Raw genomic sequence first — 25,067 nt, 5'->3', positions numbered from 1 at the left:
CCAGAGTAGCCAGATCCCTGCAGCATCTCTCTTTCCTGCATTTGGGGGTTTACATATGAGGCTATATTGGGCCAATCTATCCTCTAGATCTGAAATAGAGCAAGCATCTGCAAGGGCTTGTTCAGTCCAAGGACTGTGCCCATCTCTCTAAAGGATTTGTTTAAAGGTCATTTCATCTTCTGTAACGGAGCTTTGATAGAACAGATTTGTTTCCCCATACAGAGATCAGATCCAATATCTCCCGTACTGTCCATGCTGGAGCTCTTTTTGGATTTGGGACTGCATTGCCACCCATGCTGATCAGAGCTCCACGCTGGGCAAACAGGAAATGAAAACCAAAATTTCGCAGGGCTTTTCCTGTTTACCTGGCCACTGCATCTGAGTTCAGATTGCTATCCAGAGCGGTCACAGTGGTGCACTGTGGGATACCGCTCGGAGGCCAATACCGTCGATTTGCGGCCACGCTAACCCTAATCCGATATGGTAATACCGATTTTAGCGCTACTCCTCTCGTCGGGGAGGATTACAGAAACCAATTTAAAGAGCCCTTTGTATTGATATAAAGGGCCTCGCTGTGTGGACGGGTGCAGGGTTAAATCGGTTTAACGCTGCTAAAATCGGTTTAAACGCATAATGTAGACCAAGCCTCTGAGACTGTTCTCCCTTGTCTTTTCTTAAACATTTTTAACACATGTATAATTTCCTTTGTCACCCCTGAACCTTTGCAGCGAGTGACACAGCCTAAATTATCTTATCCTGCTACCACTGGTCTCGTTTAGCGAGCAGCTTTACTTTGCCCTATAGGCTCTTGTTACCCCTGATTTCTCAGTGAACACTTTGGATATGATTAATTGTAGCTTAAAGTTTCTATGAGCTCTTTTAGGAAGCCTCTACCCACCGGAGAACAGTTGGCTTTGGTTAACCAAAAATAGAACCGCTCTCTATAGAGCCGGCCGTGTGCACACCAATGTTTACGATACCTGAGGCTTCTCCACCAAAATGTTATTCCTCTTAATAAGATCCTCATAGACTCATAGGTCAGAAGGGACCAATCTGATCATCTAGTCTGACCTCCTGCACAAGGCAGGCCACAGAACCCCACCCATCCAATTTTATAACAACCCCTAACCCAGGACAGAGTTATTGAAATCCTCAAAATTGGTTTGAAGACCTCAAGCTGCAGAGAAACCACCAGCAAGCGACCCGTGCCCCACGCTGCAGGGGAAGGCGAAAAACCTCCAGGGCCCCTGCCAATCCGCCCTGGAGGAAAATTCCTTCCCGACCCCAAATATGGCGATCAGCTAAACCCTGAGCATGTGGGCAAGAGTCACCAGCCAGCACCCAAGAAGGAATTCTCTGCAGTAACTCAGTTCCCATTCCATCCAACATCTCCCCGCAGACCATTGAGCAGACCTATCTGGTGGTAATCCAAGATCAATTGCCCAAATTAACAATCCTATCATAACATCCCCTCCATATACTTATCAAGCTTTGTCTTAAAGCCAGGAAAGTCTTTTGCCCCCACTACTTCCCTCGGAAGGCTGTTCCAGAACTTCACTCCCCTAATGGTTAGAAACCTTCGTCTAATTTCAAGTCTAAACTTCCTAATATCCAGTTTATACCCATTCGTCCTCGTGCCTACATTAGTACTAAACTTAAATAATTCCTCTCCCTCCCTAACGTTAACCCCCCTGATATATTTATATAGAGCAAGCATATCCCCCCGCAGCCTTCTTTTGGCCAGGCTAAACAAGCCAAGCTCTTTGAGTCTCCTTTCATAAGGCAGTTTTTCCATTCCTCGAATCATCCTTGTAGCCCGTCTCTGAACCTGTTCCAGTTTGAATTCATCCTTCTTGAACATGGGACACCAGAACTGCACACAGTATTCCAGATGGGGTCTCACCAACGCCTTGTATAACGGTACTAACACTTCCTTATCCTTGCAGGAAATACCCCGCCTGATGCACCCCAAAATCGCATTTGCTTTTTTAACAGCCGTATCACATTGGCGACTCATAGTCATCCTGCTATCAACCAGTACCCCAAGGTCCTTCTCCTCCTCCGTCGCTTCCAACTGATGCGCCCCCAACATATATCCAAAATTCTTATTATTAATTCCTAAATGCATAACCTTGCACTTTTCACTATTGTATTTCATCCTATTTCTATTACTCCAGTTTACAAGGTGGTTCAGATCTTCCTGAATAGTATCCCTGTCCTTCTCCGTGTTAGCAATACCCCCCAGCTTCGTGTCATCCGCAAACTTTATTAGCACATTCCCGCTCTTTGTGCCAAGGTCAGTAATAAAAAGGTTAAATAAGATCGGTCCCAAAACCGATCCTTGAGGGACTCCACTAGTGACCTCCTTCCAGCCTGACAATTCACCTTTCAATACGACCCTCTGGAGTCTCCCCTTTAACCAGTTCCTTATCCAACTTACAACTTTCATATTCATTCCCATCTTTTCCAATTTGACTAACAGTTCCCCGTGCGGAACCGTGTCGAACGCCTTACTGAAATCTAGGTAAATTATATCTACCGCATTTCCTTTATCTAAGTAATCCGTCACCTTCTCAAAGAAGGAGATCAGGTTGGTTTGACACGATCTACCTTTACTAAATCCGTGTTGCAATTCGTCCCAATTACCATTGACCTCTATGTCCTTAACTACTTTCTCCCTTAAAATTTTTTCCAAGACCTAGCATACTACAGACGTCAAGCTAACAGGCCTATAATTACCCGGATCACTTTTATTCCCTTTCTTAAAAATAGGAACTACATTAGCAATCCTCCAGTCATACGGCACAACCCCCGAGTTTATCGATTGCTTAAAAATTCTCGCTAACGGGCTCGCAATTTCACACGCCAGTTCCTTTAATATCCTCGGATGGAGATTGTCCGGGCCCTCCGACTTCGTCCCATCGAGCTGTTCAAGTACGGCCTCTACCTCAGTTGCGGTAATATCCACTTCCATATCCACATTCCCGTTTATCATCCCTCCATCATCGCAAGGTTCCTCACTAGTCTTATTAAAAACTGAAGCAAAGTACTTGTTTAGATGTTGGGCCATGCCTAGGTTATCCTTAACCTCCATTCCATCCTCAGTGTATAGCGGCCCCACTTCTTCTTTCTTTGTTTTCTTCTTATTTATGTGGCTGTAGAACCTTTTACTATTGGTTTTGATTCCCTTTGCAAGGTCCAGTTCAATGCGGCTTTTAGCCTTCCTCACTTTATCCCTACACGTTCTGACCTCACCAAGGTAGCTTTCCTTACTGATCCTGCCTTTCTTCCACTCCCTGTAAGCTTTCTGCTTTTGTCTAATCCCCTCTCTGAGTTGCTTGCTCATCCAGTTTGGCCTACAACTCCTGCTCATGTTTTTTTTCCCCTTTCTCGGGATGCAGGCTTCCGACAGTCTCCGCAGCTGCGACTTAAAGTAATTCCAGGCCTCTTCCGCATTTAAATCCACTAATTCCTCCGTCCAATCCACTTCCCTAATTAATTTCCTTAACTCTTTAAAATTAGCCCTCGAGAAGTCAAAAACCCTAATCCCAGATCTACATTTGTTTATCCTTCCGTCTAGTTTGAACTGAATCAGCTCATGATCACTCGAACCAAGGTTGTCCCCTACCACCATTTCTTCTTCAAGGTCCTCACTGCTCACCAACACCAAATCTAAAATGGCATCTCCTCTCGTAGGTACTTCAACTACTTGATAAAAAATCCATCCGCTATCACATCCAGAAAAATCTGACCCCTATTATTCTTGCAAGTACTCGTTCTCCAGTCTATATCCGGGAAGTTGAAGTCCCCCATAATCACACATTTCCCCTTTGTGTTTACTTCACTAAAGACATTAAAGAGGTCTCTATCCATATCCCAATCAGATCCCGGCGGTCTGTAGCACACGCCAAGCACTATCTCAGGGGAAGCTCTAGTTGCTTTTTTACCCAGTGTGATTTTCGCCCAGACAGACTCTGTCTTATTCATTCCATCGCTTCTTATTTCGCTACAGTTAATTTCATCATTGATGTACAAGGCTACTCCACCACCTTTGCCTTTCTTCCTGTCTTTTCTAAACAGCACATAGCCTTCAATACCCGTGCTCCAGTCATGAGTACTATTCCACCAGGTTTCAGTTATCCCTATAATATCCGGTTTCACTTCCTGCACCAGTAACTCCAGTTCCTCCATCTTGTTACCTAGACTCCTCGCATTAGTGTACAGACCTTTTAATTTTTGGCATTTGGCGTCAGTGACATTCTTTCCCCCATCGTGCAGAGACCTTTTACCACCAGCATCACCCGTTACTCTGGTTTCTCCACTATTCCTCCTTGGATCAATTCTTGGGACCGCAAGGGTATCCCCTCTCACTTTGTTTACTTTCCTCTCCAGGTTATATTCCGGCGTGGAGATCTCCCGAACATCTCCCAACCATCTCCCCCAACTTCCTAGTTTAAAGCTCTCTTGATGAGGTCGGCGAGCCTCCATCCTAGAATTCTATTTCCCTCCTTGCTTAGATGAAGTCCATCCTGAGCGAACAGTCATCTATCCGTAAACGCTTCCCAGTGACCGTACATCCCAAAGCCCTCCTTATAACACCACTCCCTAAGCCATCTGTTGATCGCCATAATCTTGTCACTCCTTCGTCACCCCGCTCTAGGAACCGGCAGAATCCCACTGGTTTTTATTCTATTGGTATAACACCAGGTGTTCCGTGGCTACATCATCGATGCTGTTCCTGTCAGCTTGTAGTTCATCCTTGTGTGGAATATTGATGTAAAGAGCTTCTACATCCATGGTGGCCAGGATGGTGTTTTCGGGAAGATCATTGATGCATTGTAGTTTCCTCAAGAAGTCAGTGGTGTCTTGAAGGTAGCTAGGAGTGCTGGTAGGGTCTGAGGAGGGAGTACAAATAGCCAGATAATCCTGCTGTAAGAGTGCCTAAGATGATGGGGCATCCAGGATTTCCAGGTTTATGGAGCTTGGGTAGCAGATAGAATACCCCTGGTCGGGGCTATAGGGGTGTGTCTTTGTAGATTTGTTCCCGTGCTGTAGCAGGGAGTTTCTTGAGCAGATCATGTAGTTTCTTTTGGTACCCCTCAGTGGGATAGGAGGCTAGTGGCCTGTAGAATGCGGTGTTGGAGAGTTGTCTGGCAGCCTCCTGTCCATAATCCAACCTGTTCATGATGACTACCCCACCTCCTTTGTCAGCCCTTTTGATTATAATGTCAGAGTTGTTTCTGAGGCTGTGGATGGCATTGGTTTCTGTACAGCTGAGGTTATGGGCAAGTGATGCTGTTTGTTCACAATTTCAGCCTGTGCACGTTTGTAGAAGCACTCTATGTAGAAATCCAGTCTGTCATTTCAACCGTCAGGAGGAGTCCATGCAAGATGTGCAACTTTGGATAAGATGGCTCAGATATTTAAGTATGAAGTGTATAGTTATTGACCGAACATGTTATCACATGTTCACTGTGATGTTTATATCTATGAGTGGAGGTGCTGAGGGCAATAGACTTGACTAAAATCTAGAAGATTTGACCCTCCAACTTTCTTTCAAGAGGAAGAGCTTCCCAGAGCTCCTGGGCCTGTTTATTTTTCTTTCCTGCCTGCAGTGGCTCTGATATAACTCAGAAGTCTTTTTTTTTCCCCTCAACTTTAAAATATAGAATTTTCTTGGTATTTTGGTTTTAAATATTCTCTTGAGAGAACTGTAACCCAATCACTGTAGTGTTGTGTTAAAGAGCCTTCTGGAAAGTAACCAGCCCTTAAACAGAAGTAAAAGCAGTGTTGCCAACTCTCATGATTTTTGTCATGAGTCTCATGATAATTGTTTTCCTTAAAGCCCCAGCTCCTGGAGTCAAGTGGATACGTGATGATTCAGCCTTCATTTTTAAAGAAAAATGAAGTCTTGTGGCTGTGGTGAAAGCTTTAAAATGTGAGTCTAGTGCATCCTAAAGGCTCAAAAAGCAGAGGGTTAATAAAAAGAACCCCCAATCTGTTATTTTTACATAATCTCATGTTTTAAAACCAATATCATGATTTTTGGTGAGCCGGAGTCATGGGTTTTGAACATTTGGGATTGGCAATATTGTGAAAATGACTTGAAAGTGTCAGTTTCACTCCTGTTTAAGGTTAATTTCGAGTCTATTTGTAGTGAGGTAACACCTCTAGAGCCCCAGGCAGGTGCAGTATAAACTCATGGGGCGTTGCCCTAGTAGGATGTTGCCAAAGTTAAATGATCTGTTTCAGGCTTGATGAACTACAGAAAAGTGATAGAAAGCAATCTAGATTTTTCTCGAATTGTTTCAATTGCTGTATTCAAGAGTTAATAACAAAGAATATACATTAAACCTAACCAGTGTTGCTTTAAGTGACTTGACACAGGATGTGAGAACATGTTAGTATTAGAGCTGAATGGATCTAATATTTATTAAATCCTCTTTTTTTATATATAGGAATTAGATACAGCACCCTATATCATACTTATAGTCCCAGATTTGGACCTTAGCGTGAAAACCTCCAAGCTTAGTTACCAGCTTGGACCTGGTACTTGCTGCCACCACCCAAAAAATTAGAGTGTTTTTTTGGGGCACTCTGGTCCCCCTGAAAAACCTTCCCTGGGGATCCCAAGACCCAAATCCTTTGAGTCTCACAACAAAGGGAAATAATCCTTTTTCCCTTCCCCCCCTCCAGGTGCTCCTAGAGAGATACACAGACACAAGCTCTGTGAATCTACACAGAGTGACTCCCCCTCTCCGTTCCCAGTCCTGGAAACAAAAGCACTTTCCTCTTCACCCAGAGGGAATGCAAAATCAGGCTAGCAAATCCAACACACACAGATCTCCCCCTGATTTCTTCCTCCCACCAATTCCCTGGTGAGTACAGACTCAATTTCCCTGAAATTTCCCAGTAAAGAAAACTTTAACAGGTCTTAAAAGAAAGCTTTATATAAAAAAGAAAGAAAAATACATACAAATGGTCTCTCTGTATTAAGGTGACAAAATACAGGGTTAATTGCTTAAAAGAAATATGAATAAACAGCCTTATTCAAAAAGAATACAAATTAAAGCACTCCAGCACTTATATTCATGCAAATACCAAAGAAAAGAAACCATATAACTTATTATCTGATCTCTTTGTCCTTACACTTAGAAACAGAAGATTAGAAAGCAGAAACTACTTCTCCAAACCTCAGAGAAAGCAGGCAGACAGAAAACAAAGACCTCAGACACAAAATTCCCTCCACCCAAAGTTGAAAAAAATCCGGTTTCCTGATTGGTCCTCTGGTCAGGTGCTTCAGGTGAAAGAGACATTAACCCTTAGCTATCTGTTTATGACACCCTACCAGCCAATTTCAAAGTTATTATCTGTGAAAAAAACCTGGAGTTTTCAGGTGCCTAAGTGGCCCTTGGAATCATGATTAAAGGTGCCCTCTCTCCCTCCCACAACACCAAAATCTGAAATGGCACCTCTGAGCCATAACCCCTATGTTGTTTTAAATAATCTAAATGGTATATGGTATCAGACATTATGGCTATAAAATATGTAAATCAGCAATGTTTCCTTACTTACACATGTGTACATTTTCAGAGATGGCACCACAAGATGACATCTGGGGTGGATGTTGTATGCAATGATGGATCAACAGTGTATGCTCCTTTTAGTGGTACTATTGAGAGAAAAGTTATCCCCTATAAAATCAGTAATGCCATTAATAATGGACTCCAACTCCATGGATCAGGTAACTGAGCTACCATAGTGTTGATCATTGATAAATTGAGCTACCATAGTATTCATCTTTGATAAATGTTGAATATTTCTCATGAAATAATTTTACCTAATTCTTGACCAATTGGAGAGTTGTGGAAAAAGCACAACCTAAACACATTTGGATGTTAAAACAAAGCATAGCTGTACAGAATAGGTCAAAGCCTGTATTTCAGTCAGAACTGTCTGTTCCTGTATTTGAATCCAAGCACAACTTATTCATTCTTCAAAGCAAAATTTTCCATAAACTGGACCAGCAACACAATCCTTTTCCCTTATAGTCAGGGGCGGCTTCAGGCCCCAGCACGCCAAGCGTATGCTTGGGGCAGCAAGCCGTGGGGGGCGCTCTGCTGGTCGCCGCGGGGGCAGCAGGCAGGCTGCATTCGGCGGCTTGCCTGCAGAAGGTCCTCTGGTCCCATGCTTTTGGCAGACCTCCCGCAGGTGCGGCTATGGGAGGTCCGCCGAAGCTGCGGGACCAGCAGACCCTCCGCAGGCAAGCCGCCGAACGCAGCCTGCCTGCCTTGCTTGGGGCAGCGAAATGCCTAGAGCCGCCCCTGCTTATAGCTCTCCACCCACTTAGACAATGGGACAAAATGATGACCTCAAGTGAAGAAAACAAAAAGGAAAAACAAAATATTAGAACATGGATCTTGAAATATATTATAGTTCAATTCTTTAAGAGAAAATCCTTCTCCCCCGTATTCTCGCCAAGGACAACAGCCCCGAAAACTTCAATTTCATGAATACTGTAGGCTGGACTGTACTTGTGCTGAAAGCACTCTTAGCACCAATGATAGTTCAAGAGTAGAAAATATTTCGTCTCTGGCCAGAGGAGAAACAGCCAAGGAGATCAGATGACCAAACTTTGATGTTTCCTTTATCCTTCCTTAATCTTTCTCTCTCTTTTTTTCGTCCCTCCCATCAAGATATCTGCGTAAAAATGCTCTATATCAAGCTTGTTAAACACTGAGGCCAGATCACAAAGGGCAATGAAATTGGAGTAATACTGCCAGTGCAAAGAGTATATCCTGGTATAACATCTCACGTTACATACTGAGAACTGTAACAGAGCAGATCTTACTGGTAACTTTTATAAATGCAAAGTTACATGAAATGAAAACGTACAAAATTTCATATAAAATCATCTGAGCAAACAAAAACAAGTTTCTTTCCTCCTTCCCAGAGATGCTGCATAAAAATATAATCTATGACTCCAGTTTTCAAGGTCCTCCAGATCTTTTTGTATGATATTCTGGTCCTCCTCCATATTAGCAATACCTCCCAATCTTGTGTCATTTGCAAATTTTATTAGCACACTCCCACTTATTATGCCAAAGTCATGAACTGGTCCCAAGATCAAACCCTGAGGAACTCCACTACTAACCTCCTTCCAGAATGACAGTTCACCTTTCAGTATGACCCATCATAGTCTTCCCTTCAACCAGTTGCTTATCCACCTTTCAATTCTTGTATTAATCCCCATCTTCTCCAATTTCACTAAATTTCCCATGTGGAACTGTAAAAAAAAAAAAAAATGCCTTACTGAAATCCAGGTAGATTAGATCTACTGCATTTCCTTGGTCTAAAAAATTAGCTACCTTTTCAAAAAAAAAAATCAGGTTGGTGTCTGGCACAATCTGTCTTTTGTAAAACCATGTTGTATTTTATCCCAATCATTTTTTACTTCAATGTCCTTAACTACGCTCCTTTAAAAAAGAATTGTTCTAAAACCTTGCAAAGAATTGAGGTCAAATGAACAGGCCTTTTTTTTTCCAGATCACTTTTTTCTGTTTCTTAAAAATTGGTACTGTATTGGCAGTTATCCAGTCACGGTATGATCCCCAAGTTTACAGATTCATAAAAAATTCCTGCTACTGGGTTTGCATTTCCGTGTGCCAGTTCCTTTAATATTCTTGGGTAAAGATTATCTAAGCCTCCCTTATTTGGGCTCAATAAGCTATCTGTGTTTGACTTCCACCTGGGATGTGGTTATTTCTACCTCCATATCTTCATTTCCATTAGCTACGCTGCCACTACCCTTATTAAAAACCAAAGCAAAGTATTCTTGTAAGTGTTGGGACATGCCTTGATTATCTTTGTCTCCACCCCATCCTCAGTGCTTAGCAGTCTCACTTCTTCTTTCCTTGTTTTCTTTTTATTTACATAGCTATAGAACCTTTTACTGTTGATTTCAGTTTCCTTTGCAAGGTGCACCTTTGCCTGGCCTTTGACAGTTCTCACTTTTCCCCCTACATTTGCTGACCTCCAAGAAGTAGCTTTCTTTGTTGATCCTTCCCATTTTCCATTCTTTGTAGTCTTTCTGTTCTAACCTATTTGAGATGCTTGCTCATCCAGTTTGGGCAGCAACCCTTCCCTATGAATTTTAACCCTTGCTTGGAATGCAGGCTTCAGATCATTTCTGCAACTTTGACAGTAATTCCAAGCCTTCTCCACATTCAGGTCTTTGAGTTCTTCAGTCCAGTCCACGTCCCTAACTAATTCTCTTAATTTTTTAAAGTTTGCCTTTTTAAATAAAGGACCCTAGATGCAGGCTTATTTAGTTTAAAATGGATTAGCTCATGATCACTTGAATCAAAGCTTTCCTTTACAACCAGTTTTCTAGGAGGTCCTTGCTACTTACTGATACTAAATTTAAAAGACCATTACCTCTTGTTGGTTTGGTAACTATTTGTTGAAGAAAACTATCAGCTATCAAATCCAGGAGAGCTGGGCCTCTACCATTATTAGTAGCACTAGTCCTCCAACCTATATCTGGGAAATTAAAGTCTCCCGTACTCACACAATTTCCAGTAGTATTTATTTAATTAGAAATATTAAAGCAGTCTCTTTTCATATTCAAATCAAATCATGGGAGTCTGCAGCAAACCTAAGCACTATCCCAGTGGAGCTTCTGTTAGTTTTCTTCCCCAAAGTGATTTTGACCCAAACAGATTCTGTTTTATCCATTCCATCATTTCTAATTTCTTTACTGTCTATCTCATCATTAATATACAATGCTACTCTATCACCTTTACTTTTATTTCTGTCTCTCCTGAACAGCGCATACCATTCAATACCTGTACTCCACTCATGACTACTATTCCACTATGTTTCTGTAACCTCTATAATATCTGGTTTCACTTCCTGCACCAGTAGTTTTAGTTCCTCCATGTTATTACCCAGATTCCTTGCATTGGTATACAGACAACATCTTAGTTGTTTCTGCATGGCTTCACTCAGACTCCTCACCCAAATAGGTACAGTCATTCTACTGCCAGTATCGCCTACCTGACTATCACTGGCATTAGTATTATCTTTCCTTTGGACATCCATTCTCCTCCTCTCTGTTGTTCCTTTCTCCACTGCTGAATTCTCTCTTACTTGAGTCTCCCCTCCCCCACTCAATGTTAGAATCAGGTGTGGGGATTACATGAGCATCTCCCAACCGTCTCTCCTTTTTTAATTAGTTGTGCCGACCTCTGTCCCAGAAGTCTGTTTCCTTCCCTACTCAGATGGAGTCCATCTCAAGCTAGTTCTGTCACCACAGGAGCATGCTGCTTCCTGTTGGAATAAAGCATGGACTGTAGATAAATAAAATAGCTTCTCTGAGAGTTAAAAATGTGGTATGAGCTGACCAATTCTGACAGGTTGAAGCCAGAGTGATTTACAAGTATTGCCATGTCACAATCCCTTGAAATCAGAGTTTATAAAAGCAATAATTCCAAACCCTTTTTAGAACAGCCTAGAGCTGAAACAGGGTCTCCTGTTTAGTTTTAGGGAACAGCAAAATCTTGAGATAATTTGTCCCTTTTTTGGGTTGTTTATGAATTGTTAAAAATATTCAAAAAGTTTAAATCAGAAATAAAAATGAATGCCAGTAGCTAACATGAGTTACCGCACGCAGCATGAAATACAACATATTGCTAACAGAGTAAGTAGGAGGAATTTGCAAGGTAAAAGTCTGAGGAAGTTCCATTTTAACACTCCCAGCTGCTGCATTGTAGGCAAAGAAGGGTGGAAGCAGAGTGTGACTAAAATCCTACAGTATGAGAGAGTCAGCTCTTTCCAGCCTCCCCCCACAAACAACTTGGACATTTGAGATAAAATAGCAAGTGTGGAGTTTAAGGATGGGATTTTATCCAGGTTAATTTTTCAACCATCTATCCAGTTGCCATTACCTCAGAAGTCTAAGGAACTCAGCCTTCCCCAAGAATCTCACTGCAGCCCCAATAACAAACCAAATTCCTTCCCTTTGGTTTGTGCATGTATGTACTGGGGTGGGGGAGGAAAGGAGGGAAGATTGACAATAAACATGGGAAATTCAGCAAATTAATTAAGCAAGAATATCAATTACGTAAGACTGCCACCACTCCAGGTGTCTTGGCAACAGTCTTTATCTCAGTCCTCTCTTGGCTGCGCATGGCTAATGGGTCAATGCATGTAACCATCATCAACTGCCCTGCTCCCTATTCACAGTTTGTTGTCCAGGGTTGGCAGAGACCAAGAAAGTTAGGCAGGTCCATGTCCAGCCTCTAAGGGAAGAGCTGCCTGAGCAGCGCCAGGGGCTCTACCACCTCCCTGCAGTGAAGCCATTGCAGTGTTGATTGCTGGGGAAGGAGCCTGCAATAAGACTCTCAGCTTGCCTGTGGCTACTGTCCAAGCCACCTCAGTGACACCTCTGTCTACATCAAAACTGCCGCAGCCCACCTCCATACACCCCCTCAAAGCTGCCTCAGTCAGCCCAGCCCTGTCCACTGCCTTGATTCAGCATGACCCACTATCTCAAAGCCACTTCAGCTCACTCCACAGCCTTAGCTCTGTGCTATTTCTTCAGTTTGATCAACCCTTTCCCCTTGCTCACCCACAGATGGCAGCAGAGAACTCCCACCCCTCTGGGGCCTCTGTCTAGGTGAGGGGTTCTCAAACTGGGGGTTGGGACCCCTCAGGAGTCATGACATTATTATATGGGGGCTCACAAGCTATCAACCTCCATCCTAAGCCCTGCTTTGCATCTAGCCTTTATATAATGCTGTTAAATATATTAAAAAGTGTTTTTAATTTATAAGGGGGGGGTCGCACTCAGAGGCTTGCTATGTGAAAGGGGTCGCCAGTACAAAAGTTTGAGAACCACTGACTCTAGCTGGAGTTCTAAAGCAACTTTGGGCTGTTCATCCTGTTCACACACCGGTGTCAACAGCTAGCTCCCTCCCTCTAGGGCTTCAGACCTCAGAGTATAAGTAGGGCTTCTGATTTTCGGTTTTAACCAATACATGCAGATTTAAAAGGGACATTTTAAGTTATAGAATCATAGCAATATCGGGCTGGAAAGAACCTCAAGAGATCTTTAAGTTCATCCTCCGGCTCTGATGCAGGGATAAGCAAACCTCAACCATCATTGATAGGTGTTTGTCCAACCTGTTCTTAAAAACCTCCAATGGTGGGAGTTCAATCTGTGATTCACTATAATCCCCAGATCCTTTTTGGCAGTACAACAGGCTAGTCACTTATTCCCCATTTTGTAGATGGGCATTTGATGTTTCCTTTTGTAAGTGTAGCACTTTCTTTGTCTTGATTGCACTTCACCTTGTTGATTTCAGAGCTATTCTCTAATTTGTCAAGGTTGTTTTGAATGCTAAATCCTGCCCTCCAAAATGCTTGCAACCCCTCCCAGCTTGATGTCATCCACACATTTTATAAGCACGCTCCATTATCCAAGTCATTAATGAAATATTGAATTGTACCGGATCCAGGACTGACTCTTGCAAGTCTCAGTTTGACAATGAGCCACTAACTACTCTTTGAGTACAGCCTTTCAACCAGTTGATCCTTACAGTAATTTCATCTAGACCACATTTCCGTAGTTTGAGTATGAGAGTGTCCTATAGGACTGTGTCTAAAGCCTCACTAAAGCAAGACATATCACATCTACGGCTTCCGTCCTATCCACTAGGCCAATAACCCATCAAGGAAGGACATTACATTGGTTAGGCACAGTCGTGAGGTGGAGTGGTCTCCCTCCGAACTGGAATGTGAGGGACCACTACACTCCCCCGAGTGAGTGGATGCAAACCTGTCCCGCCCCCCTCACCAGAAGTACCAGGGTGGTACAGGAGTAGAAAAGGAGAACCCTGGAGCTCAGTGGCTGCTGAGCCACAGAAGAGAGCAGATGCCTCTGCAAGAGGCCATCTCAGCCCCGGAGCGAACTAGCACCTTGCCGTCAGGGGAGGCAAATGAGGACCCTGAGGAGCTGCTGGAGCTACCAGCAGCTGAATACTCAGAGGAAATGGGATCTTTGGACCACGGGACCCAGATTGTAGTAGGTTAAGTAGCCCAGGGGGACCAGACTTTTCTCTGGCTCTGCTGCCGGAGTGTGAGTCAGCGTGTTGCGCTGAATTCCCCTCTGACCCAATGGCGGAACACTCTGGCACTGTTACGGCCCTGGGCTGGGATGTGGCGGAATCAGGTGGGCCTGCATCTCCCTGCCACCAGCCCTCACCCTAGGGAGGTGGCCTATTTATCCCTAGGCCAGAAGGCCCTGTGGGGTGTTTGTAGCTGTCTGCTCCAGCCAGGTTACTGTGGGCTAAGGATTGTGGTGCTTTGCCTGGCCAAGCAGGCTGGAGCTCTCCCCTATAAGACTGTTACTTATGGTCTGCCAGTAGTAGGCAAAGTGGCTTCCCTCCCTACTTGAGTGTGAGGGACCACTGTGGGCACAATTTGCTTTTGGTGAATCCATGCTGGCTATTCCTTATAACCCTGTTCTCCTGTAAGTGCTTACAAATAAATTGTTTAATAATTTGTTCCAGTATCATTTCTATTCTCAAAGTTACACTGTCTACTCTATTGTTCCTTGGAACCTCTCTCTTTTTAAAGAGAGTTACCCTTCCCCAGTTCTCTGGGACCTCACCTTGGAGTTCTCAAAGATAATTGCTAGCAGTTCCAAGATTGCTTCAGATAGTTCGTTAAGTACTCTCAGATGGATTTCATCAGGCCCTGCTAACTTGGATAAATCTAACTTATCAAACTATTCTTTAACCTGTTCTTTCCCTAGTTTGGCTTGGGTTCCTTCCCCTTGCTATTAATGTTACTTCTGTTGAGTATCCAGTCACCATTAACTTTTTTAGTGAAGACAGAAGCACAATAGATATTAAACCCCTCAGTCTTCTTGATATCAGTTGTTAGTTCTCATTCCTCACTAAGTAGAGGCCTACACTTTCCTTCATTTTTCTCTTGTTCCTAATGTATTTAAAGAACCTTTTCTTACAGCCTTTTATGTCCCTTGCTAGGTGTAACTTATTTTGTGCCTTGGCTTTTTGGATTTGTTCCTATATGCATGTGTTATTCTTTTGTACTCCTCCTTAGCATTGTTTCCACTTTCTGTAGGATTCCATTTTGATTTTCAGATCGTTAATAAACTCCTGATATAGCCATACGGGCCTCTTTCTATTCCTCTTATCTTTCCTTAACATCAGGATAGTTTGCAGTTATGCCTTTAATATTGTCTCCTTGAGAAACTGCCAGCATTTCTCAACCCCTTTATCCCTTAGGTTGTCTTTCTGTGGGACCTTACATTCTAGTTTTCTAACATCTGCTTTTTTTTTTTAAGGTGACTGTCTTTATTCTGCTGCTTTCACTCCTTCTCTTCCTTCGAACCATGACATCTGTCATTTCATGATCACTTTCACCCAAATTCCCTTCCACCTTCAGATTCACAACCAATTCCTCCCTGTTGGTCAGAGTCAAGTCTAAAATGGCTGTCTCCCTGGTTACTTCCTCCACTTTCTGAAATGGAAAGTGTGCCCCAATGTAGTCAAAGAAATATTGGAAATTTTGTGTTTTGCCATATTACTTTTCCAAAAGATTCCTCAGTAAGTAAAGTTCCCTATTACTACCAGGTCATTTGTTTTTGATATTTCTGTTGTTTGTTTTAGAAATGCCTCATCCACCTCCTCTTCCTGATTTGGTGTAGACCCTTACCATAATGTCACCCCAACGTCCCCCTTTTATCTTTACCCAGAGACTTTCAGCTAGTCTGCCTCTCACCTCCTTCTGGACCTCAAAACAAATGATGTATAATACACCACCTCCTCCCTTTATTCCCTGACTGTCTTTCTTAAAAAAAAGCTATCCTGCTCTATTCCAATATTTGCGTCACAAAATTTATCCCTCTAAGTCTCTGTGAAGCTGATTAAGTCATATTTTAGCTTAGGCCTGGCTCTCGGCCCCGGCTGTTTCATACAGGGAAAGAGGAAATCCCATCATCCTCCCTCCCCCTGCATCCCGGCCAAATCCAGCAGCTGAGCCCAGTGCAGAGTAGGAGCCACTGGCCCCGGGGCATTCCCACCCCCACAGTGATTTACCTCTTCACCGGGTTCCCTGGGGAGAGGTGTGTGACTGCTCTTGTGGCTTCTCTTTGCTTTCCTGTCAGTCATTTTTTCTGTGGGGAAGCAAAGAAATCTGTGGGGGACATGAATTCTGTGGGCATGCAGTGGCACAGAATTTCCCTAGGAGTAATATACATTTTTATTTTGCTGTATGTGTAAAATATCTTTTTCTTTCCCAGGGACTACCTTTTTAATTTACCCTGTCTGAGTAGGAAGGGAAGAAACTTGCTTTTGTTCAGATAATTTTATTTGGGATCTTGTACATTTCCATTTAATATACATTTCCGTTTATAAGTAGCGAGTGACATTAAAGTGGTTACAGTTCTGGACATGAACATGAGATGTTATACCAGGATATACTCTTTGCATTGGCAGCATTTCTCCAATTTTTTGTCCCTTTTTGATCCGACCTCTGTAAGTAACAGGCCTGATATAGAACATATGGACGCAGAAACCTTGAGACAAGGAGGGGGGAAAAAAGATTTAGGGAGGATAAAGGAAACATCAAACTTTGATCATCATCTGATCTCCTTGGCTGATTTTACTTTAATAATTTTCTAATTATCTTCCAGTCTTGTACTGCCATTGGTGTTAGCGCTGCTGGGAGCGCTAGTGCAGTCCAGCTAACAGTATTCATGAAGTTGGGGTTATTAGGCTGGTGACTTTGGGAGGTCGAGAGAAGAATTTTTTTTTCTTATGGAACCAAACTCCTGTGTATTTGAAGCTCCTTCTTTTTATTTTCCTTCCCTCCCTTTGTTTTCTTCACTTTAGGTCCTCATTTTTGTTCCTTTGTCTAAGTGGGTGGAGAGCTAGAGGGGAAAAGGAGTGTGTTGCTGTTCCTTTTGATGGAGAATTTGGCCTGCTTTGTGTGTGAGTGAATGAGTTGTACTTATATTCAAATATAGGACCAGATCGTTTTGAGTGAAACACCGGCATTGACCTACTTTACACAGTTATGATTTGCTTAACTTCTAAGTTTGTTTAGATCATGCTTCTACCATAGCTCTCCAATTGATTAAGAATAGAAGGTAATCTTGTTTAATGACAAATCTTTAATAAATACTTAAATATTAGAATATGGTAGCTCAGTTACCTGATCCACGAAGTTTGACACCATTATTAATGACATTTCTCCCTCCATGGGGATTAATTCGTCTCTCAATCATGCCACTGAAAGGAGCATACACTGTTGAGCCATCTCTGCATATAACATCCACCCCTAGGTGCTTTCTTCTACCGTCTTTTCTGGAAGTGTGTAAATGTGCAAATAATGAGACAATGCTGACTTACATGTTCATTAGCCCTAACACCTCACACTAGATACACATGTAGATTATTTAAAGCAACACGGGGGTATGGCTACCATTGTTAGCTTAGTTGTGTTTCAAATTTTGTATTTCTGCAATGGAGGTAGAAGTATTTGAAGGTTCAATCCAGTTATAATAATTGAAAATCTCTCTCCACTGTTAATCAGAGCGAGTCAAAAATATATTTCATTTTCCATAAAAAATTATTGGAAAAAAAATAAAATCTTCATTTTTACACTTTTTGAGTGTTTCGGGGTTATACCACGGTTTCAAAAAACAAAACAAAGTAACACAACCTCCCCCCACCCACGACATATACCTATTTCCTTTGTTAAAAATGAAAAATAAAAAAACTTTACATTTTGAGGTTTTTGATATTTGTGAAAACACATAAAAACTCTTTGAACGAAAGGAAAATTTCTCAAGAAGGCCTGGGAGGAAAATAAGCCTTTAATCACTGAGATTAAAAAAAAAAAGTAAATTAGTAAATTTGATAGAATTGGTCAAAACATTTCCACCTGACCTCTGAGGTTGGGAATTGGGGTCACTCAAGTGTCTGGAAGTGAGACCATTTCAATGTTGTTTCTTAACTAGTTCTGTCCTCAGGGCCAGTGTAAGGATGTTTCGTGTCCTAGGCGAAACTTCCACCTCCCCACCCACGCGCCCCTGCCCTGAGGTGTCCCCCCACGGCAGCTCCCACCACCACCCTGAGGCGCCCCCTTGCGGCAGCTCCCCACCCTCTGTCCTGAGGCACCCCTCCCACCCCAGATCACCCCTGCTCCACGCACGAGCACCCCGAGCACGCATGAGCACCCAGAGCATGCCATTGCTGCTTCATTTCTCTAGCCTCCCAGGCTTGTGGCGCCTAAGTTGATTGGCACCACAACCCTGGGAGGCGAGAGAAGTGAAGCAGATCACCCCTGTTCCGCCTCCTCCCCTAGCATGCCGTGGCTGCTTCATGTCTCCTGCCTTCCAGGCTTGCAGTGCCAATCAACTTAGGGAGGAGGTGGGGCAGGGGTGAGCTGGAGTGGGGAGTTCCCTTGTGTGCCGCACCCCTGCCTTACTTGCTGCAGGCGGCCTTCCCTGCGCTCCCCTGCCCCAGCTCCTTCCACCTAAATGCTAGTGATGATCAGGGTGGCCGAAGATCCGGCCGCCGCAGTCGCTGCCAAAGAAAATGGCGCCCCCCAAATCCCAGTGCCCTACGCGACCACCTAGGTAGCCTAAATGGTTGCACCGGCCCTGTCTGTCCTACCTGTGTCTAGAACAACAAACTGAACAGCCTCTAGAGAGCTGCACGTGAAATATCTGGTGGTCTGAGTCCAGTTCCTAGAGGGCAAATGTCCTGTCCTCATCACAAAAATCCTTAGAAATAGCACTAACATAAGGACCCAACAAGGAGGACCAAGGACCGAATAGGTCCTAGTGGTGAGACTCTCCCTTTTCTCAGTGTGATTCTGTCACATGAGGAATTAATGCATGCTGGAAGGATTGTTGTCCTGGGTCTTGTTTCGCCAACTGTTCTTCAGTGGTGTCATCTGACAGACTTCAGAAGCCCTGAGAGCTTTAAATGAAGGTTGAACTCAGAAGTTTTGGTTCTTAGTGAATAGTTCATTATTTTAGCAACAACAATAAATAAACAAACCACCTGTTCCACACACAGAAAAAGTGCTCTCAGTATCCTACCTTGGAGCTGTATAATATCCACAGCCATATCCATCACAGCCCCTTGCTTTGTTCCTAGGATTCCCAGCACATATCTGTCCCCATGGTCCTGCAGCAACTTAAGAAGAAATGGAATATACAAAATTGAATCTTTTTTTGCCTTGTACAGGACATAATGTTACATATTAAATGTTTGGTATGCAACTAATAGATTTAAAATAGGAGGATGCTGAATTTTCTTTAATAATATGCGTTATAATGTGTCACTTCCGAATATACATTGGTTGTGTGAGTGCCATGGATGAATGGCTCTTTATTTCTTTGTTAGTGTGAACAGAGTGGTGTTCTTTTTCCTTTAAATTGACTACACCGTACAGAAGAGAAGATCTTGGTATTTTTGACATAGGAATAATTGATCCAACCCAAGTTTTTCTTGCAGAACTCTGGAAGAGTTCCCATGCTTTACTTAGATTGTAAGCTCTTTGGAGCAGGGGCTCATTTTTTGTGTGTGTGTTTGTACAGCACCTGACACAGTGAGATTCTGGCTCATGACTGGGGCATGTAGATCAGTGGTTCTTAAACTTGGGCCACTGCTGGTTCAGGGAAAGCCCCTGACGGGCTGGGCTGGTTTTTTTACCTGCCCCATCTGCAGGTTCGGCCGATCGCAGCTCCCACTGGCTGTGGTTTGCCCCTTCAGGCCAACGGGTGCTGCAGAAAGTGGCACGGGCCTGCCAGGGGCTTTCCCTGAACAAGGGGCAGCCCAGGTTTGAGAACCACTGATGTAGATGATACTGCAATAGAAATAATGAATAATAACTTAGACTAAGGATCAGATACTATCCTCCCTCTTCAGTGGAAATTTATGGATGGTAATAAGGATTTGAGTTTATTATTTAGCTCTGAAGTAGAAGACAATGCGTGTGGGGTCAGAGGAGGCTATGAATGTTGGCTGTTCATCAGTTTGAACTATTTATAGGAAAACATAGCTCACTGAGAGAGTCAGAAAACAAAACAATACTACATTGTAACTGCAAATTGAGATTATGCCTGATGGCCAGAGCCGCCTGGGGCGGGGGAGCAAGTGGGGCCCCGAGAGCCCTGGCCCAGTAGCAGTCCAGGTCTTCAGCGGCATTTCGGTGGCGGGGGGCCCTTCAGTGCTGCCGAAGATGTGGAACGACTGAAGGGCCCCCCTGCCTCCAAAATGCCACCGAAGACCCAGACCGCTGCTAGGTGAGCACAAGCACTGCAGCTCCCCCACTTTGCCCCAGGCCTCCTGAATCCTCTGGGCAGCTCTGCTGAAGGCAGCAGAAGAACACATCTTTCCAACTTGCCTTGCCCTGAGTCTCAGAAAAGTGAACCTGCAGAGCTGGAGATTTGCATTCTGTAAGAGTCGTATAATTGATAGGACGTAATTGACCCACCAAGCCTCTGTTTTGACACAGGTCTCATAAAAAGCCCCATGAAATCCCTTCATGGACTTCAGTGCACTCTAGGTCAGGTTCTATGCCAGGTGAAAATGAAGCATAAATTACTTGGATGTATTTTGAGAACTGCTAAGTGGAAGGCCATGTCTATCTGTTTCACAATATTGATTTAAAACTGTTCCTTTTTGAGTTTTTTACCTCTTTCTGAACACACCTTTTGGGCCTGAGCTCTGCTCCGTGTAACTGAGGAGGGAGGAGTGAAATTGACTTTCTGCCACCTTTCTTCCATCATGAGGAACAGGAGCTTCAACTCCCCCAGAAGACTTTTTAATTCTTGGAAGAGTTGTGGGCAGGAAGGGGTGGCGTGGACGTGGCTGTGTCCCCCAGGTATTCCTATCCAAGAGCTTTTCCGAACTGGCTGATTAAACCAGGTTTCTGTGTCATTTTGTGCCCCCAGAGCAGTGCAAAGGGTGAAGCATCTAGCCTACTATTTGTCTTGCAGCAGCATGCTGAGTATTTTACAGTTAGGTAAGAAGACAAGGTCCCTATCCGGGTGAACTTGCAATTTAACAGACAACATACAAACAAACCAAGTGGTGGGAAAGGGAGTGCTGAAAAGCAATGGAGCCCACGGTTTGTACTTCCATGTTGTTTGTACAGAGTGTGCGGGGAAGGAGTTTTTTAAACACCCATATTCACAAGATTAGTTATAAGGAGCATGGGTCTCTGTCAAGAAAGTATTTGGATTGGAACACTTTGATTTTTTCAGATTTTTTTTGACCAAAACAATTCAGTTAATTTAACATATGTTCATGAAATGTTTCAGTCACCCCAAATCTGCATTGTTCTGCAAACAAAAAGAGAATTGTGGCTAAAGTTTTTTCCCAGCTCTAGTGCTCATTCATGGTTCAGACAAAAGAACAAAATGGGCAAAATGAAGAGGTGAGGGAATGTGTGGAATAAAAACTAATAATGTGAAGAAATAAATATCATTATGGAGCCTCTTTCCTGTATGAGGAATAAATTCTGCCTTTAAATCAGTGATTCTCAACCTGCGACCCTTGCGCTGATTGTCACCCAATCAGCATACAGTTGTGGCCCATGTGACATCCTCAGGGCCTTACAGGTAGTATTGGATGCGGCCCACAATGGTAAATAGGTTGATAACCACTGCTTTAAATATGTGTGCAGCTCCCACTGAAGTAAGTGCTGGGCATATCCAAGGCTGGAGATTGGTTGCTAAGAAACTATGTGACCATGGTACTGGCAATATGGCTTTGTCCTTGAAGATTCTTGTAAAAGGTGCTCATTGGAATGAAACATACCATCCTATTACCCTGCTGGGAAAGGGATAAGTGGGTCTGCTGACTCCCTTAGGGCAATGACGTGTTATCCCACCTAGAGAGAAGAGATGTGGATGTAGCTTTGTCTAGGGGAAACAGGACTGAGGGAGGAATTAGAGGAAGAAGGTCTGAGCAGATCCTTACTGTTATATCTTTTTTGTTGTTCTTGTTGTTTATTTTTGAGAAGGGCAGACCCCAGCTGAGTTTGGAATCTATATGTAGTGTTTGTGCAGGTTGGGAAAGGCACCTACTGACCACACCAAAGAAGGTCAATACAATTCTGCTGGTGCCTCCATTATTTGTTCCATCTTGATTCAATAAGGATATCAGTTCACAATCTCTCTCCTTGGAAACTAGATCCCACTCCTAGCATCAGTGTTACCCCCTTTGACCCAAGTGGCTACTCGAAGTTTCAGGGTCCTGGGGGATGTTCCAGCTGGAAGTAGAGATGGGTCGGATCTGGTATTTTCTCTGATGCAGTTTTGTTTCTTTACAAATAATGTATAAAGTCCTGTGTCTCTGAACACAGAAGGAATTGAATAGCAGAAAACAGCAGGAGCATCCTTTTTATCCAGCTCCCCTGATCCAAAACACTTTTCTCCAATTTTTTTTCAAAAGTCAACCACTGCACTTTCTGATATGCCTCTAGGCGTGCTCTCTGTCTCTCATATTCCCAGTTTTGCTCTGTACCCCACACCAGCCCAAAACAATATTCAGCCAAAAGCTCCCTGGCAGTTTCCCACGCTTCTTTTGTCATAGGTAGCAGTTCTATGTGTAACAGGGTTCCACTCAGCTCATAACAATACTTTATTCTAGATATGTTCCATTTATTTTTATGAACCCTTTGTAGAATAATATATTTTTCAATGTGACTATAGGTAGCAGAATCCATCCCTTGGCAATTTAATATAGAAACAAACCTATAGAAATATTCTAGGATGATGCCTCTTTAGTCATGCTATTATTATTTAAAGTAGAGGGGAAAGGTTATAATATCTGATACTCACAAGACATTAACCACGTATGCCATGTCGATACCGAGTTCACCTAGTAATCACATAGCTGATGTATGGAAAAGAATAACATGCCTTTATCTACACACAAGAGAGTATGGTTTTATGGTTTTACACTTTAATAGTATTTTTAAATCCTCTATAATTATTCAAAGAATTCAGTTTAACTTCCAAGAGCATTTTTTATTTCCTGATACAGTGATTGTATAGAGAGATGCTGTAGATATAGCTGTTGTTGGATAATATAGGTATATAACGGGGTAAATTAGCTTGGTTAAAGAAAATTATATACCTTGCGGTTAGCAGTTGTGGGAAGGCTTTGAAAAATGGTCTGCTTGATTGGAAGTACAGGGCTTGAAATGTGGCTTACTTGGAAAAAAATGGACCTAAAAGGTAACTGATAACATAGGAGGAAAAGACCTTGGAAAAGTCCTCAGTTGTCCCAGATGGTTCTAACAATAAAGGAGGATTGTGCCTAATGAACCAGCAGTGACTCCAATCAGGCCAAAACCTGGTTATTAGCTAGGATAGTGAGAATCAACATGACATCACTTGTTTGCCACACTGTACAAAAGAACTAGGCTTGCTAAGGGTATTTATCAGATCCTATCAAATCATGCTGAATCAAGCCAGGATGCAAGGGTTATCCCGAGACTGATCCTCTCATAAGTATTCTGATCAAATCCTTATGAATGTGTATTTAGTGTGTTGATGACTGCTTATGACTTAAGATTTTAAATGGGTGTTGTGGTGGTATCGTCATAAACAATTATATCCAATGGTTATACAGAAGTGGATACACATACCAAATCACGAGTGAAGAGGGATGTGAGAAATATGTTTGAGCTATTAGTGATTCCATAAAGGCCTTCACAATGAATATAGAGTAAATGTTGGGGTAAAAAGTGTGTATTTGTCTCAAACCTGTTTCCTCAAATAGGACTTGATCACTTGGAGGAAAGACCTTTTATACGGTAGTAACCGAAAAATACCTAAATGTAATCACATCCAAGAAACTCACATTCCATGACAGCAGTTTACTTAAAAACAGAGAACTTTTCCTCCTCCTTTGTTTTAGTCCTTTTATTACAGGATCATAGATAGAGAAACAGTCTGAGATGGTCTATACCTTTTGATCTTTGTCCTAATATAAAACCATTTGCAGGTTTTTGGGAGAAACCCCAAATTGCTGATGGAGTTAATGTACTGTTACCTGTCTGTCGTCTCTCTTATGCAATGGACATAGATTAATACTATTAATATTTTACTGTAATCTTTATCAGTAACTGTTATGGATTTTGCTGTTAAAGTATTTACACAAAATTAAGATGTGATTTTCAAATGCACAAGTGGCAGTTAGGCCCAGATCTGCCCTTCCTTAAGATGTTTTTCCAGCAAAAAAATGCTAGTTTAAAATAAGCAACATTACAATAATATTTTGACTTACCAGATGAAATCAAGGTAGCAACAATGATTGTTCTGACTATGAGCATCTTTGTCTGTGTCACCAGCGTTGTGGTTTCAAGTGAAGGGTGTAAAATACTTTGCTTTCTATTTATGCATTCCAAAAGAGATTGTGTCTTAGTTCCTAGCCAATCAGACATCATCAGGGAAATTTAATAGGAATCTGTTATCTTGGTTCAGAACTTAATCTTTAAAGCCAAATATCAACCAGAACAGAGCCTTCTCTTGGGGGCGTCCCGGCAGGGCAGATAATAAATATTGTGGAAATGCCAAACCCTTCTGCAAAAGTAATTATGTGGTTTAGGAGAATGCAATGCAATTAACTTGTCTGAGGTATTTTTAACAACTGAACAGTGGGTTTAAAAATAAAAAAAGGAGAATTCAAGGACAAATTGTGATATCTATTTATGCATTCCTCAGCAGTCTGTAGCTAAATTCCTGATTTCAGAAACATAATTGGATGGAAGGAGAGAATAGAGTCCCAAGCAATCTGTAAAGCTACAGATTGGGCTGGCCTGCAGAGAGAGAGACACACCTTAGATTTGGGAAGGAAATCAGCTAGTTGGACAATTCTGTACTTCAGAAGGTGACCACTGAGTAATCAACCTTATTTTGGAAAAGTTGTGGGCAAATAGAACCTTATTAGAGTGTTCTATGAAAGGTTCTTCCTTGTCTCACCAGTACATGGGACACTTCTTGCTCA

General features: G+C 42.7%; 1 protein-coding gene and 1 long non-coding RNA gene across 3 annotated transcripts in view; one reads left to right on the top strand and one right to left on the bottom strand.

Moving 5' to 3' along the window:
- LOC115655761 overlaps nt 1–25,067 on the top strand; it is a 41,138-nt gene that overhangs the window by 7,789 nt on the left and 8,282 nt on the right. The gene's annotated exons all lie outside the window — the stretch shown is intronic.
- Nucleotides 16,440–24,448, bottom strand: LECT2 (leukocyte cell derived chemotaxin 2). Of its 2 annotated transcripts, none has more exons than XM_030571540.1 (4): nt 24,348–24,448; nt 19,142–19,238; nt 17,245–17,396; nt 16,440–16,606 (listed from the first exon to the last, which is right to left on the bottom strand). In XM_030571540.1, the coding sequence occupies exons 1-4, from the start codon at nt 24,391–24,393 to the stop codon at nt 16,440–16,442; spliced, it is 462 nt and encodes a 153-aa protein (XP_030427400.1). In that variant the 5' UTR covers nt 24,394–24,448. The 2 variants fall into 2 exon arrangements, with proteins under 2 accessions (XP_030427400.1, XP_030427402.1); XM_030571542.1 differs by lacking the exon at nt 24,348–24,448 and adding an exon at nt 22,895–23,231.

The sequence above is a fragment of the Gopherus evgoodei genome, chromosome 8 (assembly GCF_007399415.2).
Source record: "Gopherus evgoodei ecotype Sinaloan lineage chromosome 8, rGopEvg1_v1.p, whole genome shotgun sequence".
Taxonomy (NCBI): Eukaryota; Metazoa; Chordata; order Testudines; family Testudinidae; genus Gopherus; species Gopherus evgoodei.
Note: the sequence above shows the minus strand (reverse complement) of the source record. Positions and strands in the feature narration are given on the sequence as shown.